Below are 17,627 nucleotides of genomic sequence, written 5' to 3'. Positions count from 1 at the left end.
TTCAATCAAAAAATTCACTTCTATATATCAGATCTTCATATTTCAAAGTAAAAATGTTCACTTCTCAGCTGAAATTTGATTAAAATGAATATTTGTGCTTAGTCAGGATGCATATTTCACAGTGGATTTTTAAAGTTTACCTTTAATTGGGAGAAAAGAAAGTGATATATTTATATACTGTTGGGATAAAAATGGTAATATTCATTTTTTAAAGAACTACGAATGTGGTTATAGTTTTAGCACATTTTACTCATGTTTAGCACAGGCTTTAAATTAAAAAATACACTGTCGTCTACACTGATCCAAAAGTATTCCATAAATTAATTTAACAAATATATGGCAAGTTTTTCACAGCTAAATCTAATTCTTCTAGAAGGAAATTGCTGCCTTCTGTTTAATTACATTAACTGAAATTGTGCTTAAGAGGAATGTTTTCAGCATATTTTATATACTAAAAACAAAAAGGGTTAGTATTTGGTCAATGGCCAAGATGTAATATTACTACGTTGTAGACTGTTATAGTTCATATCATCCCATTTGCCCCAGGATTTTAAGGAAATGCCAACCCACTGCAGTACTCTTGCCTAGAGAATCCTGTGGACAGAGGAGCCTGGTGGGCTGCTGTACACGGGGTCGCATAGAGTTAGACATGACTGAAGCGACTTAGCATGCATGCACGCACTGGAGAAGGAAATGGTAACCCACTCCAGTATTCTTGCCTGGAGAATCCCAGGGACGGAGGAGCCTGGTGGGCACAGAGTAGGACATGACTGAAGCGACTTAGCAGCAGCAGTCTGAGAGATACTGCATCAGCTATAGTTGGGTGACTCTAAAGGCTGTTTATCTTGACAACAGTTAATCTCTGTTCCTTAAGTTTCTTTTCTCCAATATTTAAATACCATTCATATAAAAATTATCCTGGTTGTTTCCCTCTAAAAGAACTTTAATCTCTATTTTTACCCAAAATATGGGGCTTTGAGTAGTATGGTAACAACAAAAATTAAATAGAAATCATGTATTTTTTCCTTTCCTCTCTTATAACTAACATGTAAGATTTTTAATGTGCAAAAAACCATGCCAAATTTCACCACTCAACAAGCACTTAAATATCTATCATATGTCCCCTCTAGTTTGGGAATGACAGCCTTTATGTTGTTCTTACCTTTTCTATATCCAGAACTTTATCCTGCATTTCCTTCAGTGCACACTGAGACTCAGCTTCACTCAGACGGGCTTGGACCAATTCCTTCTCTAGCTGTAGCACAAAATCTTCATTGTAGTTGGAACTGCATTTATGCTACAAGTTATAGACATACACTGAAATTTTTCAGAATTTTGAACATGTATATATAATAAGTGCAATTACACAATACAGTTATTGAGGGTAACCAGATTGTAAAAGTTCCATCACCTAGTATTTCCAGCTTATCTCCTTTCCAGAAAATAAAAAATTCCAGGTTTGATATCTATAATGATGATCACATTATCAGGTGTTTATAATCGAATCCAATTCACAGAAGATAAATATCTTCTTTTATCTGTCCATTCATCCAGATACTAAGAATTTGTTCCAGCTCTATAGACCTGAACTGAACAACACCATAGCACCAGTCACATATGGTTACTGAGCACTTGAAATGTGGCTAGTCAAATTAAGAAAGGTTGTCAGTGTAAAATACAAACTGGATTTTGAAGGCTTAATGTGAAATAAAAAGGCAAAATATCTCATTAATTTTAATACTTATTGTATGCTTAAATAATATTTCAAACATACTGAGTTAAAATACTGATTTAATCAAATAAACTATTACTTATTAATTTCATAATATTTCAAATGTACTGAGTTAAATACTGATTTAATCAAACAAAACTTTATTATTTATTAATCTCATTGTTAGTTACTCCTTTTATTATGGCATTTTAAAAGGCACATGTGGCTCACATTATATTGATATTAGACAGCACTGATATAGACTACAGAAGACAAGTACAAATTTACTGAAAATTTTATTTTAACCTAATAGGAATAAAAATAAGGCATCTATAATAACATAAACCATCCTAAATCCCAAAAAAACAAAAATGTATTTGCTGTTAGAAATGTACTGATCTCTTTAAATATACTCATGAGAATGACTGTTAGAAGCAACGATGCTGCATAAAGAAATTAACCATGAAAGGATGAAACTCTTCCATCTCCTTTCCTACTTTACACCAATGTAGCTATTTAAGAAATCCCCTTTCGAACTAGTTTGTACACAAAGATGTTCAAAACAGTGTTTATTCATCACTATAAAAGACTTCCTAAAATAAACTATCACTTCCCATTTAATTCATGTAGTAATTACTACATGATTAAAAAATAGTGACAACTCAAAATTCCAAAATAAGAGTCACAGAGAATAATCTCCTACTGAACTAACATAAGTAAAGAATGGGTCTTTTTACTCTTTAATAGGAACAAAACAGATATAAAATTAAAACTATTTAAAAACTATTAAATACTTAATTAAAATATACAGTACTCCCTTGCCCAACTCAAAAAGTTACATGTTTTAAAAATGCACAGTTCACCTACTGGGCAAATGAGAACTTTTAAGCTCAGTTTTAAATCTCCCAGTTACTTTCTGATACTATTAAAACAATATTTCAATATAAGAAGTAGATCTGCAATAGGTATATCACCTTAGCAAATACTTACCTTACCAAACAGAAAAATGACAGTTTTAGAATGGCCGCATCCAAAATGCAGGTGTCATGATTTTTGTTTTAATTAGATCACAGTTATTTTATGAGTAATCTTTTGCCTTTAATTTAAAGCTCTGACAACAGTAGTTCAGGTTTACTTGTTAAGCCTCTATTAGGAGGGCCCAAGGAACACATCAAATCCAAATGGCCAATATGAGAATGGAACCATTGATTTGGTGTAAACCAACCCATCCAACCAAGTGTTTAAAAAAAAAAAAAAAAAAAAAAAAAAAAAACTACTAATATTGGGAACAAATTTTTAGCAATAAAATTTACAAAACTTCTAATCATCCTCTATTGTTCAAGGGATTCATTCTACAGGGTACATGGTATTTCTCTTCTCTCCAGTTTGCTGAGGAACAAATCCACTACAAACTAATTTTAGCCTTCAACTCTTGATGAAACTGCTCTAATCACCAACAGTATTAATATTCAATAACAATATAAAAACTCAATGGAAAGCCCTTTTGTTCAGCTCTTAGCTTCACCAGATAGTCTATGGAATTTAAACTAACTACTCACTAAAAATTTCTCCTCCCCCAGATTCTGAGGTGTTAACTCTTTCATGGTTTTACTTCCTATCTTCTCTGTCTGCTCCGTCAGTTCCACTACTTCATTACAGATATGTTTGTGTGTTTATGTGTGTATATATGTGTGTGTCAATCAGCAGGCCTCAGGGTTTCTATATTCTGTATTTTCTCTCAATCTTTCTGTTAATTTTCTTATTTTGTAGATTCCTCCTATGTGATTTCATCTATTGTCTAATACAGCCCATACATAGACATTATCAGATACAATGTATATCATATTTTTACTCTATATAATTTTATATAGACAATGGATGAGATCACCAAGGAAGAATCTGCAAAATAGTTTAAAAAAAGGGGGGGGGGGAGGGAGAGGAACATACAATAATGGAACTCTAAGGACAATAAATATAGATAGAAATCGGCAGATATACAGATATATAAAGAGTGACGACTCTCAAGTCCATATTCTCACCCTGATCTTTCTAATAAACTACAGATTCATATTCACAACTTCCTACTGGTTTTCTTTGTTTAGCCTCACACTCACCTCACATTCAACCTTTCAAAACTGGACTCCTTATTTTTTCCTTCTTATATGCTAAGGATCCCATCATCTAACAACCATCCAAGTAAAAACTTCCCCTATTATTATACTCAACCCACACCATATCAATCATCAAATTTTAGTTTTTCTTCCAGCTACCTCTTGAATTTGTCTGCTCCTTTCCATTTTCACAGTCATTGTTTTTATTTGTGCTCTCATCTTTCTCATCTGTGCAACAGTCTTACATACATGACCATCTAACTATTAATTACAGTGCTTAGTGGGTATTATTTAATATAGGCATATCTCATTTTATTGCTCTTCACTTTATTGCACTTTGAAGACACTGTTTGTTGGTTGGTTTTTAAACAAATTGAAGGTCTGTGGCAACCCTACTTCAAACCAAGTTTATTGGCGCTGTTTTTACAACAACATTTGCTCACTTCAAGTCACTGTGTCATATTTTGGTAGTTCTCACAATATCTCAAACTTTTTCATTATTATTATTTTTGGCTTGTGATCAGTGAGCTCTGCTGTTTCTATTGCAACTGTTTTCAGGTGCCATGAACCACACACCCATTTAAAATGGTGAACTTAATTGATAAATACTATGTGTATTCTGACGGTTCCACTGATGAGCCAGCCATTCCCCGCATTTCTCTCCTTTTTCCTTGCGTTTCCTTATTCCCTGAGATACAACACTGTTGAAATCAGGCCATTTGATAACCCACAATGGCCTCTACGTGTTCAAGAGAAAGGAAGAATTGCATATCTCTCATTTTAAACAGAAAGCTAGGAATGATCAAGCTTAGTGAGGAAGGCATGTTAGAAGCCAAGATAAGCCAAAAACTAGGGCTATTGTCCCAAACAGCCAAGTTGTGAAAGCAAAGAAAAAGTTCTTGAAGGAAATAAAAAGTGCTACTCCACTGAACACATAAATGGTAAGAATGTGCAACAGCTTTACTGCTGATAATGGAAAAAGTTTTAGTGGCCTGGACAGAGGATCAAACCAGCCACAACACTCCTTGAAGCCAAAGTCTTATCCAGAGCAAGGACCTAACTTTCTTCAATTCTATGAAGGCAGAAAGAGGTGAAGAAGCTGTAGAAGAAAAGTTTGAAGTTAAAAAGAGACTGATTTATGAGGTTTAAAGAAAGAAGCCATCTCCATAAAATAAATGTGCAATGTGAAGCAGAAAGTTCTAATGTAGAAACTGCAGCAACTTATCCAGAAGATTTTGGTAAGATCATTAATGAAGGTGATTACGTTAAACTATAGATTTTTTATGTAGATGAAACAGCCTCCGATCAGAAGAAGGTGCCACCTAAAGCTTTCATAGCTAGAAGAGAAGTCAATGCTTGGCTTCAAAGTTTCAAAGAACAGGCTGACTTTCTTGTTAGGGGCTAATGCAGCTAGAGGCTTGAAGTCGAAGCCAGTGCTCATTTACCATTCTGAAAATCTTAGGACCCTTCAGAATTAAGCTAAATCTACTGTCTGTGCTCTCTAAAAATCAATGACATAAGCCTTTATGACATTTGTTTATGACATGGCTTACTATTGTAAGCCCCACTGTTGAAGCCTAATGCTCAGAAAAAGATTCCTTTCAAAATATTACTGTTCACTGACAGTGCACCTGGTCACCCCAAAACTCTGATGGAAACGTAAAATGAGGTTAATGTTGTTTTCATGCCTCCTAACGCAACATCCATTCTGCAGCCCAGGGATCAAGGAATAATCCTGGCTTTTAAGTCTTATTATTTAAGAAATACATTTGGTAAGGCTATTGCTGTCAAAAAAAAGCCATTCCTCAGATGGATCTGTGAAAAGTAAACTGAAAACCTTCTGGAAAAGATTCACCATTCTAGGTGCTATTAAGAAAATTCATGATTCATGGGGAAAAGTCAAAATATCAACATTAACTGAAGAAGCTGATTCTAACCTTCATGGATGACTTGGAGGTGTTCAAGACCAGTGGCAGAAGTAAGCACAGATGTAACAAAAAGAGCAAGAGAACTAGAGCTACAAGTGGAGCCTGAAGATGTGACTGACTTGCTGCAAACTCATGGTAAAATTTGCACGAGGAGTTCCTTTTCATGGATAAGCAAACAAAATGCTTTCTAGAGATGGAATCTACTTCTGATGACAATGCATGAGGAGTACTGTAATGACAACAAAGGACTGAGAATATTACACATGCTTACTTAATAAAGCACTGGCAGGGTTTCAGAGTATTGACCCCAACTGTGAAAGAAGTTCTACTGTGGGCAAAATGTTATCAAACAGCATTACATGCTACAGAGAAATTTTTCATGAAAGGAATCAAAATCGCTGTAACAAACTTCACTTTGCCTTTTTAAAAATATAAATTGTCAATCTTCAGTAACCACCACCCTGATAAGTCAGTAGCCATCAACACTGAGGCAAGATCTTTCATCAACGAAAAGATTACAACTCACTGAAGCCTTAGATGATGGTTAGCATTTTTGGCAATAAACATCTTTTAATTAATGTGCATACATTGTTTTTCTTAGACATACTGCTACTGCATACTTTATAGGCTACAATACAATGTAAACATAACTTTTATATGCACTGGGAAACCAAATAATTTGTGTGACTCACTTTTTGTGATATTTGCTTTATTGCAGTGGCCTGGAACTGAACCCACAATCTGAGGTATACCTGTATTTTATGTTACAGCTCATACTAAATTGTAATAGAAGCATTTACAATTTTGCCACCCGGCCCAGGTAGGTGTTTTCTTTCTCTTTTGTACTGAGACTAAAGAAGTTTTAATTCCATGTTTACTAGTACAAACATTTTAATGAAAATTAAACAAGCAGTGATACACTTAAACAGAGTATTCAGAATAAATCTAACTTCACTAAACCAATTTCATCTCATTATCAATTTTTGTATATAGCAACTAGCTCTATTCAATTACATTCATATGCATTATTGAACAAAAATGCTTTTATTAGCATCAGTTCTTAGTACTGATATGGACTCACTGGAGATTCTGCATTTAGTGCTATGACTTGGGGGTTTAGGAAAAAAACTAACATTTGTTTGGTTGAAATATGGACCAAAGGGTGGTCCATGGTGAATGAACTGGAAATGTTGGACATGCCTTGGTTCAATGTAAAGAAAGGGAAAACTGGTGACAAAGAAATTGGAGAAGATGTATGGAGACATACCTTTCTGAATATGCTAAAACTGTGAAGATGCTGCTTCCTACGTGAATGCTCGCCAAAGGGTGACCTCAGCAGATAATTTTTTTTTTTCAGCAGAGAGTTTTAAAAAATCAGTTGAATGGATAAGATTCTGATTTAGGCTCTAACGAAAGTGTGGTCCAAAATTTCTTGTGGCAAGAGCATTCTCATTCTTCCCTTCTGGGCTGGACAAATCACAAAAGCCACAGTGTTGCCCTATTTAGATGAAAGAAATATAATAATATCTGCTTCTTACACTACCCACTCTCTGCACTATGAGGTCAGTTCCAGCTCATCTCTGAAAACTGTAATACTATTTGCTATTGAGCACTAAAAAGTTCTGTTTTATTTTTTGTTTCTTGTTTTTTACTTTTGGAGTCAAATATTTTTCATTGCTTGATAGAGAAAGCGGGAAACGGTGCTCTCCAGTTAGAGGAATAAAAGATTTCAACTCATTAAAAAAAACTCAATTGAATGGGATGACCCATTCTGTGGATACCAGTCAGTCTCTATCCTCAGAAAGCCCAATAAGCTTATGAACAATGGCTGGAACAGAGATTATACATGGGCCCAGCAAAACGGATTTCTACTCACCATGGTGATCTGGCTACTGCCACTGCTAAGTGTCCAATCTGCCAGCAACAGAGATCAACACTACACCCCTGATACGACACCATTCCCTGGGGTAATCAGCTTACTACCTGGCAGCAGGTTAATCATACTGGACCACTTCCAAAATGGAAGGGACGTTTTGCTCTTACTGGAATACACACTTACTCTGGATATGAATTTGCTTTCCCAGCATGCAATGCTTCTGTCAAAACTATCATTCGTGGAATTACAGAATGCCTTCTCCACTGTGATGGTATTCTACATAGCACTGTTTCTCATCAAGGAGTGCACATCAAAGCAAAATAAGAACAGCAATGGGCCCATGCTCATGGAACTCATCAGTCTTATCAAATTCCCTAATATCAAGCAGCTGGACTGACAGAATGGTGGAATGACCATTTGAAAACTCATTTCCAGTGCCAGCTAGGTGGCAATACAAGACTGGGACAACGTTCTCCAGAAGAATGAATATGCTGTGCATCACTGTGCAATATACAGTGTCATTTTTCTCCCATAATTCACAGATATAGGAATCAAGAGGTGTAAGTAGGAGTGACACTATTACTGCTACAGACTCACCAACAAAATGTTTGCTTTGCAACATTATGTTCTGCTGGTCTAGATTTCTTAGTTCCTGAGGGAGGAATGCTTCCATGAAGAGACAGTAAACTGGAAGTTAAGGCAAACCACTTTGAGTCCTCATGCATCTGAATTAGTAAGTAAAAAAAGAGAATTACGGTGTTGGTTTCGCTGACTGATCACTATCGAGTAGTCCACTACACTACAATGGAGATTTGGAAGAATATATGTGAAACATAGGAGATCCTTTCAAGTGTCTCTTAATAATATCAGGCCTTGTAATTAAGGTAAAAAAAAATTACAAAATTACAATAATTCAATTCAGGAAGGATTGCTTATGGCCCAGATCCTTCAGAATTCAAGGTTTGGGTCAACCCACCAAGTAAAGAACCATGACCAGCTGGGGTGCTTGCTGAAGGTAAAGGAATACAGAGTGGGTAGTAGAAGAAGGTAGTTACAAATGCTACCACATGATCAGTTACATAAATGAGGACCGTAACTGCCATGAGTATTTCCTCCTAATTTTGCCATGAACGTTTTGTTTTGAATATGTTTGAATTTGTTTGAATATGTGTGTTTTCTTTCCTCTCTTGTTCTCTTATCATGTGATATAAGATGCACCGACTTTATATTATAGCATTTAAGTATTGTTAATTTTACTGTATGCCCTGTAATTAAATTACAAGATATCAAGAAGGGAAAACATTACTCAAGAACTTGACCACCTCTTCTGGGAAAGGCATTAGTGCATTTCTGGATATGCTCAGGATATAACTGTATGAAGTTATGCAGAATTATGACCTTATTATTTTCTTTACCTGGAGATTAAGTATAGATTAATGAGATACACATGGGTGCCAAATTGACAAAGACTGGACTTGTGATGGTTAATTTTCATCAACTTGACTAGGACATGGGATGCCCAGATTAGACATTACTTCTGGGTGCTTCTGTGAAGGTGTTTTCAGATGATTTAGTAGACTGCCCTCCCAACGTAAGTGGGGACCACCCATTCTGTTCAGGGCCTTAATACAACATGTAATAGAAAAAGGAAGGATTCATTCTGTTCCTGTCTGCTGCTTGAGCTAGGACGTTAGTCCTCTCCTACCCTTGGAATGGAATTACTTTCATTACTCTGCAGAACTCTAACACAAGGTAAATTTTATAAGTAAGATTAAATTTATTGATTATAGAGGTTTCACTATTCTTGCTTGGTTTTGGTTCCTTTCAACTGGCTCAGAGCTTCTGCAAGTGAATTCTCTTATTTGCTATTTATTTCTACATTTTGAATTCTGCTGTTCAAAATTGTGCAGATACAAATTTGATCAGGAAAATGATATACTTCTGATAAAAAACTTCACCTTTCAGTTTTAGTCTTTTAAGTTTTGGTTGTTATTATTATTAGCCATTTATGCCATTGACCAAAAATGCTGGTCAGTCAGTCAGTCAGTTCAGTCGCTCAGTTGTGCCCGACTCTGCGACCCCATGAATCGCACCACGCCAGGCCTCCCTGTCTATCAACAACTTGGGGACTTTACTCAAACTCATGACCATCAAGTTGGTGATGCCATCCAGCCATCTCATCCTCTGTCGTCCCCTTCTCCTCCTGCCCCCAATCCCTCCCAGCATCAGGGTCTTTTCCAATGAGTCAACTCTTCGCATGAGGTGGGCAAAGTATTGGAGTTTCAGCTTCAGCATCAGTCCTTCCAATGAACACCCAGGACTGATCTCCTTTAGGATGGACTGGTTGGATCTCCTTGCAGTCCAAGGGACTCTCAAGAGTCTTCTCCAACACCACAGTTCTAAAGCATCAATTTTTTGGCTCTCACCTTTCCTCACAGTCCAACTCTCACATCCATACATGACCACTGGAAAAACCATAGCCTTGACCAGACGGACCTTTGTTGGCAAAGTAATGTCTCTACTTTTTTTTATGTCTCTGCTTTTTAATATGCGACCTAGGTTCGTCATAACTTTCCTTCCAAGGAGTAAGCGTCCTTTAATTTCATGGCTGCAATCACCATCTGCAGTTATTCTGGAGCCCCAAAATATAAAGTCTGACACCGTTTCCACTGTCTCTCCATTTATTTCCCATGAAGTGATGGGACCAGATGCCATGATCTTTTTGAATGTTTTCTGAATGTTGAGCTTTAAGCCAACTTTTTCACTCTCCTCTTTCATTTTCATCAAGAGGCTTTTTAGTATTCCCATTTGAATGCAGAGTTCCAAAGAATATCCAGGAGAGATAAGAAAGCATTCCTCAGCGATCAGTGCAAACAAATAGGGAAAAACAACAGAATGGGAAAGACTAGAGATCTCTTCAAGAAAATTAGAGATACCAAGGGAACATTTCATGTAAAGATGGGTTCGATTAAGGACAGAAATGGTATGGACCTAACAGAAGCAGAAGATATTAAGAAGAGGTGGCAAGAATACACAGAAGAACTGTACAAGAAAAGATCTTCACGACCCAGATAATCATGATGGTGTGATCACTCACCTAGAGTCAGACATTCTGGAATGTGAAGTCAAGTGGGCCTTAGAAAGCATCACTACAAACAAAGCTAGTGGAGGTGATGGAATTCCAGTTGAGCTATTTCACATCCTGAAAGATGATGCTGTGAAAGTGCTGCACTCAATATGTCAGCAAATTTGGAAGACTCAGCAGTGGACACAGGACTGGAAAAGGTCAGTTTTCATTCCAATCCCAAAGAAAGGCAATGCCAAAGAATGCTCAAACTACCACACAATTGCACTCATCTCACATGTTAGCAAAGTAATGCTCAAAATTCTTCAAGCCAGGCTTCAACAGTACATGAACCGTGAACTTCCAGATGTTCAAGCTGGTTTTAGAAAAGGCAGAGGAACCAGAGATCAAATTGTCAACATCCATTGGATCATCGAAAAAGCAAGAGAGTTCCAGAAATACATCCATTTCTGCTTTATTGACTATGCCAAAGCCTTTCACTGTGTGGATCACAATAAACTGTGGAAAATTCTGAACGAGATGGGAATACCAGACCACCTGAACTGCCTCTTGAGAAACCTATATGCAGGTCAGGAAGCAACAGTTAGAACTAGACATGCAACAACAGACTGGTTCCAAATAGGAAAAGGAGTACGTCAAGGCTGTATATTGTCACCCTGCTTATTTAACTTATATGCAGAGTACATCATGAGAAACGTTGGGCTGGAAGAAGCACACGCTGGAATCAAGATTGCCGGGAAAATATCAATAACCTCAGATCTGCAGATGACACCACCCTTATGGCAGAAAGTGAAGAGGAACTAAAAAGCTTCTTGTTGAAAGTGAAAGAGGAGAGTGGAAAAGTTGGTAGAATAATGAAATAATGTTAATATTAATCTTAATAATAACTACCACTTATTGAGCACTCATTCTATGCTAAGCATTATTCCAGAGGACCAACTCACTTAAATCTCAATAATCCTTTATTATAAATAGGATTAAAAAATTTGTACTATATACAGAAGTTAGGTAATTTTTAAAAGGACAGACAAATAGTGAGTGACAGAATTGGGATAAAAATGCCACTGTTAAAAGACATTGCTGTGCACTGTAAAACACCTGTTTCAATCCCCCCCCCCACCCTGTGTCATTTATAAAACAAGGAGTTTTGTTTCCCTTGTTTTTATTAAGGCTTTTAACTCAACTACCCCTAGTGGAATAAGAGATGTCAAGAAAGGCTATGGGTACCACACAGTCTGAAAAACAACTGTAGCACATGAGGGTATTTCCAGCTGCTTATCAGGAGGATGTGCCATGAAGACAGTGGCTATGAAACAAGTGAACACTGGGGAACAAAAATTCTGAATAGAAAACTTTTTAGCATGGACAATCCACCTCACTTTATAGCTTTCCCAAACCAAACAGAAAAAAAATAATTAAAAAACAATAAAAATCTGGAAACCAACAACACAGAATTGAATATTTTAAAACAAATCAACAAAAATTGGGCTTTTATATACGAGGTTGACTTGAGGTCAGGAAAAGAACGATAAAACTTTCGAGAGAAGAAAGAAATCATCAAGGGGATTCCCTGGTGGCTCACTGGTAAAGAATCTGCCTGCCAACACAGGAGACATGGGTTCTATCCCTGATCCAGGAAGATCTCACATACCACAAAGCAACTAAGCCCCTCTGCAACAAGAGAAGTTGCTGCAATGAGGAGCCCACACACTGCAACTTGAGAGTAGCCCTTGCTCACCTCAACTACAGAAAATACCGTGCAGCAATGAAGACCCAGCACAGCCAAAATAAATAAATAAAATTATTTTAAAAAATCATCAAAGCCAAGAGAAGCTCAAAGTGAGGTTTAATAACAACTACCATATTGAGCCCAAGCCCTGATCATTTCTCATGCAGCTCTTTCATTTTAAGATGTTCCTGTTACACTCACTATAAAACAGATTTTAAAGTTTATGATAACAACAATGATGATAGCATCTAATGTCTACTGAGTGCTCATTATATGTCAGGCATACGCTAAGTGCTTTATATTCTCACTTAACCTAAGTAACCTAAAATGACCCAGCAAGGGAAAGAAATTGGCAATTCTGTCAATTGGGAATATGGAATACAGAGCCCATATTCTTAACTTGCAAGCCATATAAAGGATAAAATACTTTTTAGAGCCTAACATATTGTTTTGATATGTGAAAGTATTAGTCCCTCAATCACGTCTGACTCTTTGCAACCCCATGGACTGTAGTCCACGAGGCTCCTCTGTCCATGGAGTTCTCCAGGCAAGAGTACTAGAGTGAGTAGCCATGCCCTTCTCCAGGGTATCTTCCTGATCCAAGGATTGAACACTGGTCTCCTGTATTGCGGGGAGATTCTTTACCATCTGAGCCACCAGGGAAGAATTATAATATGTACTGTTCTAAGAATTAGAGCTTCCTAGGTGGCTCTGTGGTAAAGACTCTGCCTACCAATGCAGGAGATGCCAGAGAGTCAGGTTCAATTCCTGAGTAAAGAAGAACCCCAGGAGAAGGGCATGTCAACCCACTGGAGTATTCTTTTCTGGAGAATTCCCACAGAGGTGCCTGGCAGGTTACAGTCCATGGGGCCGCAAAGAGTTGGACACAACTGAGTGACTAAGCACAACACAGCACATGGTGCATCCTAATGTTGTGGCTAAAGCATCTGAGAAAACTATTGCTACACAGGCACACAGTCCAGAATATGATTCTATGCAAAGCCATAGAAGATAAAAAAATTTTTTTAAAAGTTGTATCTTGCTCTCCCACCCAGCATACGATCCCAAAAGATGTTTGTAATCCTCCCTACCACATGCTCCATGTAGTATGTTTTAAAAAAAATCCAAGCAATATAGATGCCCTATTTAAAGATTTGCCACACTAAACTTTTTTGAAAAAATGGTATATCATTTTTTAAAAGATTTATTTCCAACATCTGAAAAATTACATACATCCTTTAAGGTGGAAGATCATCTCTGATTATTTTTATACTCAAATGCAAGATACTCTGATGAAAAAAATGCTAAGAAAACAACTATTTCCATTAAAGTGAGCATTCATTTATTATTTAGGCTGAAAAGAAATGAATACATATGAATGTAAAACATTTAATCTTAGACTAACGCCAAAATTATTTTGGAAGAAAACTTCTGTTCAGATTTCTAAGCATACTGACCAACAGTGTAAGAATTTACCAAGCTTAAAAAGTTGGCTTAAAGCTCAACATTCAGAAAACTAAGATCATGGCATCCGTTCCCATCACTTCATGGCAAATAGATGGGGAACAGTGTAAACAGTGGCTGACTTTATTTTGGGGGGCTCCAAAATCACTGCAGATGGTGACTGCAGCCATGAAATTAAAAGACGCTTACTCCTTGAAAGGAAAGTTATGACCAACCTAGACAGCATATTAAAAAGCAGAGACATTACTTTGTCAACAAGGGTCCATCTTATCAAGGCTATGGTTTTTCCAGTGGTCATGTATGGATGTGAGAGTTGGACTATAAAGAAAGCTGAGTGCCAAAGAATTGATGCTGTTGAACTGTGGTGTTGGAGAAGACTCTTGAGGGTCCCCCTTGGACTGCAAGGAGATCCAACCAGTCCATCCTAAAGGAGATCAGTCCTGGGTGTTCATTGGTAGGACTGATGTTGAAGCTGAAACTCCAATACTTTGGCCACCTGATGCGAACAGCTGATTCATTTAAAAAGACCCTGATGCTGGGAAAGATTGAAGGCAGGAGAAGGGGACGACAGAGGATGAGATGGTTGGACGGCATCACTGACTCGATGGACATGGGTTTGGGTGAACTCTGGGAGTTGGTAATGGACAGGGAGGCCTGGTGTGCTGCAATTCATGGGGTTGCAAAGAGTTGGACACGACTGAGCGACAGCACTGAACTGAACAGAACACAGTCTATTTTGGATTTTTAGGAAAATTAAATAAATTTACCAATAATTACATGGCTTTTAAAAATTAAATGGCTTTTTCTTGAAATGTCACCAAAATACAGTTTAAGTGTTTATTGTGCAGGAAAAGATGTTATATATTAACTTCCATATTCATAAAGAAAAACAAATCCACTACGTAAAATCAGGTGCTGAGCAATTCTAACTGCTGCTCAACAAACACATTTTCTAAAATAAATTATCTAAAAAATTTCACAACTTGCACTAACAGTTTTTTGTTTATTAATGTTTATTCATGTTTATTCTAAGTATAATTAGTTTTTATTCCTCACACCAAATCCTTGATTATTAAAATTATCACATAATTATTTCATATTTTCTTCTAGAATTATAGGAAAAGGAAGGAAGATCAAAAGAAATCTTGCCTAGCTTCCTGTTTAGAACCTCCTGGTACAACGGTCCCAACCATCTGAAAGGCAGTCATTTCAGCAGTCAACAACGTTAACTGTTACAATCCTTCTTGTATACAGTGATCCTAGCCAATAAATTGATGGACAAAGATTACTTACTCAGGACACCTGAATGATAGGCAGTCATGTATAGAATAAAAAGTTTTTAAATATTAATAGATCAAGCAAGACTCAGACAGTAGATCTCTCAGGAAAAATCATCCAACATAAACACATCTGTGCCTCATCACACTCAAAAGGGACAAAATATTACTGGATCATTTCTACCTCTACGGGCTTCCTAAGAAAACTGATGTGTAACACTGTATATCAAATACGTCAAGGAACAGTTTAATTTAAATGCTTGGTTTTATCTTATGCTCAGTTTAATGTTTATCATTTAAAATTACTAAATGAAAGTAAATTTTATTTAGTAAATACTAAGTAATAAATTAACACATATCATTGTACAGCACAAGAAAATATAACCATTACTTTGTGATAACTTTAAATGAAGTAAATATGTTGTATACCTGAAACTAATATTGTAAATCAACTACATATTTCAACTAAAAAAATTATAACAAAATAACATCATTTTTGAAAACCAACAATATCAGGTTCAAAAAGCCAGCATGAAATGGAACCAATGACCTGTTAAAGACATTTACTCAATAGTTGTGTACTGCACAAATGTTTTTTAAGGAATATCAACCCAGAGGAATCGGGTGGAGAGGGAGGTGGGATGGGGGACCGGGATGGGGAAAAAAAAAAAAAGGAATATCAATACTCAAAATCTATTAAAATTATACTAAAAACTGCCACTCAAATGTTTAATATATATCATTGTACCAACTGCATTAGAATCATTAAAAATGATATGAAACATCAAAACAAATAAAAGCACATGAGTCTGGAATGATACAAAAGTATTCAAAGTAAGTAACAGAGAGAGATTGAAAGGGGGAAAAAAATCTCTTTTACAGAGAAATATTAGCTAACAGAGTAGGAAAAAATGAGAAAATATGGAAATCACCATCTTGGAAACCCAATCAGAGGATGCTAAAACCATTAGGCAATAGGTGAACAGAGGACAAGGTATTTATTTGGTACAAAAGTATTTCCCAGTATATTAATTATTGCAAAGAAGAAACCATACCTTTACAAGGGAGAGGGTGTGTGGTAACGAAACCTAGCATGACAAACATTAACTCAGCTTCACTAAATAATGGGAACTTACATTATGGGATTCCTGATTTAAAGCAAAGTTCACAACATCATCTATAATCTAAATGTTAAAGATATTTAACTGAATCTAGTTTATAGAAACTATGACACCACGAAGAAGGAATCAGACAAATCCAGGATATAAGACAAGACAAAATTAGTTACATATGTAAAAAGCCAACGTTATCCCTAAATGGGCTATTGTTTTTTCTGTCTTTAGTCAGTCTAGACAGTCTTATCAACTTCACTGATGATTTAAAAGAACCAGCATTTGGTTTCACAGATTTTCTCTATTTTTGTTTTATACTGTTTTCAATTTTATTAATTTCTACTCTCTTTATACTTGTTCCTTCTACTTGCTTTAGGTTCAGTTTTCTCGGACAAATCTAGTTTCTTAAAGTAGAACAATAGATTGTTGGTTTGAGACTTATTTCATTTCCTAATATAAGCATTCAATGTTATAAATTTTTCACTAGCCAATGCTTTAGGTAGTCATTTTTAAGTAACTGAGAGGTGATTTTAAAGCTTAATGATGTTGAGGATCTTTTCAAATGTTTGTTGCCTTTTGTATATTTCTTTGGAAAAAGGTCTATTCAAGTCTTCTGCCTACTTAAAAAAACGTCTTATTGAAATACAATTTACATATAACATTATATTAACTATAGGTGTACAAAATCATAACTCGGTATTTGTATAAATTGTGAAAGGATCACCACAGTGTCTAACATTCGTCACCATACGCAGTTACAATTTTTTTGCACTTTCAAAACCTATTCTCAGCAACTTTCAAATATGCAATATAGCATGGTCAACTATAATCACCATGCTGTATATTACATTCCCATGATTTATTTATAACTGGAAATTTCTATCTTTTGATTCCCTTAACCACACTTCACTCATCCTCCCATCCCTGAAACCACCAATCTGTTGTCTCTATCTATGACCCTGGTGGACTTTTTTGGGATTCACATATAAGTGAGTCATGTGATATGTGCCTTCACTATCTGACATTTCCCTTAGCATAATGCCTTCAACGTCCATCCATGTTGTTGCAAATAGCAAGATTTCACTGTTTTCGTGGCTGAATAATATTCTAGCATGCAAGGGTGTATCATGTGTGTTTATGTGCATCATTTTATCCATTCATCCATTGGTGGACACACACGTGGTTTCCATGTCTTGGTTGATGCTGTATAATTCTCTGTTCATTCTAAAACTGAGTAGTCTTTCTGTTCAGAGTTCTCTATATATTCTAGATGCTAAACAATTAAATATGTGATTTGCAAATATCCTCTACCATTTTGTTGGCTGTCTTTTCAT

The 17,627-nt window shown here is 36.2% G+C and overlaps 1 protein-coding gene across 4 annotated transcripts in view; it reads right to left on the bottom strand.

The window, feature by feature from the left end:
• EVI5 (ecotropic viral integration site 5) overlaps positions 1-17,627 on the bottom strand; it is a 223,122-nt gene that overhangs the window by 85,337 nt on the left and 120,158 nt on the right. For 3 of the 4 annotated variants that reach the window (XM_065908652.1, XM_065908670.1, XM_065908678.1), the window contains one exon: positions 1,163-1,297. In XM_065908652.1, coding sequence (XP_065764724.1) covers positions 1,163-1,297 — 135 coding nt within the window. The remainder of the gene's footprint in view (positions 1-1,162; positions 1,298-17,627) is intronic. The other variant, XM_065908661.1, reaches the window with a different exon arrangement.

Source organism: Muntiacus reevesi, chromosome 1 (genome assembly GCF_963930625.1).
Source record: "Muntiacus reevesi chromosome 1, mMunRee1.1, whole genome shotgun sequence".
Classification (NCBI taxonomy): domain Eukaryota; kingdom Metazoa; phylum Chordata; class Mammalia; order Artiodactyla; family Cervidae; genus Muntiacus; species Muntiacus reevesi.
This window is presented reverse-complemented; position numbering and strand designations above follow the sequence as displayed.